Source organism: Castanea sativa, chromosome 12 (genome assembly GCF_040712315.1).
Source record: "Castanea sativa cultivar Marrone di Chiusa Pesio chromosome 12, ASM4071231v1".
Classification (NCBI taxonomy): domain Eukaryota; kingdom Viridiplantae; phylum Streptophyta; class Magnoliopsida; order Fagales; family Fagaceae; genus Castanea; species Castanea sativa.
The window spans coordinates 2,142,755-2,145,837 of NC_134024.1; the positions used below are offsets into that span (position 1 = coordinate 2,142,755).

A 3,083-nucleotide genomic window follows, 5' to 3' on the forward strand; every position below is an offset into this window, starting at 1 on the left:
AGGAAATTCCTTTGTTTTTGCCTTTCCCTTTTCACTCTAATCATCTTTAGCTAATTCCTTTTTTTTTTTTTTTAGTGCTCTAAGACTATCAAAATTATACATATATGACATAGTTTAAAAAACACATATATATATATATATATATATATATATATATATATATATATATATATATTACTTTTGATACTTTAGCTACTTTGTTTTTTGCTGAAAATTTTCTTTTGGACATTTGTGACGAGGTTGAAACTCTTTGTGTGTGCGCATTAACGAGTTGCCGTTGTATCCCGGAGAGCGACCGTCTGGGCCATTTGCATCGACGAATTCATTCTAGTGGGGCGAAATTGCTTCTTAAGGACAAGGCGATAAGTTTTACTTAATCCTTAATTTTATACGCTTTTGTACTTGTCTATTTTGCTTATAAGTTAATTTGAGCATATCTTGTTCTATTGATATATTATCAATATTGCTTTGCAACTTTGTTAATCAATTTGGACAATTTTCCGAACTATACTTCCAACATTTTTAAAGCGTAAAACTAATCTACCAAGGAAAGCACAAGTGTATAGAAATAACAATTTATATCTATTCATTTAATCCCGTTTTTATAATACATGAAACTGTGTACTAGGAAATAACTTAATTAATATACAGCCTACAAGAGTATAGAAATAATTAGTGATCTCTATTCATTCAATCCCTTGTTTAGAATACATGAAAATTGTGTACTAGGAAATAACTTAATCACATATTTCTAAAGTAGCAATATATAAACTAGTACCGTAGTTTTCATCATCATCATCAAGTCCATCAAAGAATGAATGTTGGAGGAGCTCAGTGGCAGATGGTCTCTCAGACACTGGGGCCAGGCACTTCTCAATGAACCCCTTGATCCCCATATCTTTCACCTTGTTCATTGCCTGTGGTTTCACACCTGAGGTCACCTTCTTATATATCTTAGCCACACAATCACACTCACTATATGGTATCTCCCTTGTCACCAACTCAAGCACACACATCCCAAAAGCATATATATCCACCTTCTCTGTATAATTCTCATCATATAGTTCTGGCGCCATAAACTCCGGGGTCCCAAGAATTGAATGTGCTACATGCTCCTTTTCCATCGCTGCTGCTAACCCGAAATCTCCAATCTTAACCTCACCAGTATTATTATTGATAAACACATTACTGCAATTAAGATCCCTATGAATTATGCATGGCTCATGCAAATGTAAATACTCCAAACCCCTCAGTATTTGTCTAGACCACTTCTTCAAGGCCTTGGTTGAAATACGCCTGTGTTTCTTCCTATAATCCCTCAAATTCCCAGACGTGCACGCCTCAGTTATGAAATTCAAAGCCGTGCGGTCAACATCAATCCAAGCACTAAACAATTTGATGATATTGTCATTCTCTAAATTTTGCAGCAACTGAACCTCTGAGTTTAACCTATGTAACATGGCCTTGTCATCGGTGAATCGGTTCAAGAAAACCTGATTCCAAGCCACCTCTATACCTTCTTGTTGATCAAAAGCCCTATAAACCTTTTTCACTGCTCCTACCCCAAGCTTGTCACTGTATCTCCCATACCGACCTGTTGGATCAACCTCTTCAAAGAGCTCAAAGTCCATGTTTGATTATATATGAAACAAATAAAAAGTCACACGCTGAAACCCTTTCAAAAGCACCCAGATGGAAAAACACTCGGATTCTTGAAAGAAAGGACTTAGAACGGTGATTAAATAAAAACCGAGGCAGAACAAATCACTAAGAAGTAAGCCGTACGAGCTTCTTTTAGGTATAAAGTGTGACAAAACATGTTTACGATACTCTATGAGAGAGCAAAGAGAGCAAAGTGATCAAAGCAAAAGAAGGCTAAACAGAATGATGAAGAAATTTTTTGATGTGTAGCTTTTGGGAGTGGGAAGCGATCAAAGGCTGCGTTTATATATGAAAAGGAATTAGAAATTAGGATTAAGACCTTGTAGGGTTTTTAGTGTAGCTCTATCCTAGGATTACTATAATCTCATCCATCCATTTTAAATGAGCGGATTAGATTTTACCACATCATCAATCATTAAGATAGATGTCAGAATTGTATTAGTCAAAGTTTATAACTTTAGGAGATTAATTAATTAATAGGGTATGTTTTTTGGAAAATTCTTAGGTGCTCCCGGAGTATGGAGAAATGGAGCTCCCTCCTCTCACATTCATGGTAGACCCCACCATGAATTTAATGAGTGGACTCCACCATGAATGTGAGAGGAGGGAGCACCATTCTTTGTACTCCGGGAGTATCTAAGAATTACTCATGTTTTTTTGCTTTAGGATTACTAGGTTGAGTTCTCCTAGGATTTATTGTATTTACACCGTCGAATCCGGTGCTAATTTGGATGTAAAATTGATTTTCATAAGGATTCTAAATTTATTTATAATATATTATTCTAGTAATATGATACTAAATTATTTTCATTATATTATCTTGTAAATTTTCATTATATTATCTCGAATTAAGGCCTTAATTCGCTGGTGATTTTTGGTATTCCCTTGCGCTGTAGAATCTGTCTAAGATTCTAAATTTTTTTTTTGATGGAATAATTTTTATTAAATTGAATTGGCATAATTAATTTTCATATGTTGCCCTAGTTTTTTTTTTTTTTAACAGTTTTATATATATTTATTTATGGAGAGAAATCTGATAGTTGACTTTACTTTAATTACTTGGGGGAAAAGAGTAACAGGATCAGGATCAGAATATACCTAAGGAGCTACGTGTAAATCAAACTTCCACATCATGGTAAAAGAATTAAAACTATTAATTTTTTTAAACCGACATTAATTGTATATAGCTTTTAAATTCTATTAAATTTATGACAATTCTTGTTTCTTTTATCCCCCTAGATTTGATTGCCAACTAACTACAAATACAATTATACAAATACTAGTAGGATTAAGCTTTTCTTTAACCGACTATCTCAACAAAAAAAAAAAAAAAATTTCTTTAACCGACATTATTATACATAAGAATTAGTATAAATATTCTTGTCCTCAAACCTTCAAACCCACCATCATATTTTTCTTTT

General features: G+C 33.5%; 1 protein-coding gene across 1 annotated transcript; it reads right to left on the bottom strand.

Moving 5' to 3' along the window:
* Window positions 1-737: 737 nt before the first annotated feature.
* On the bottom strand, window positions 738-1,631 carry LOC142619457 (putative serine/threonine-protein kinase WNK11). The gene has a single exon (XM_075792553.1). It carries the CDS (start codon window positions 1,629-1,631, stop codon window positions 738-740), a length of 894 nt encoding a protein of 297 aa, XP_075648668.1.
* Between the last annotated feature and the right edge of the window lie 1,452 nt (window positions 1,632-3,083).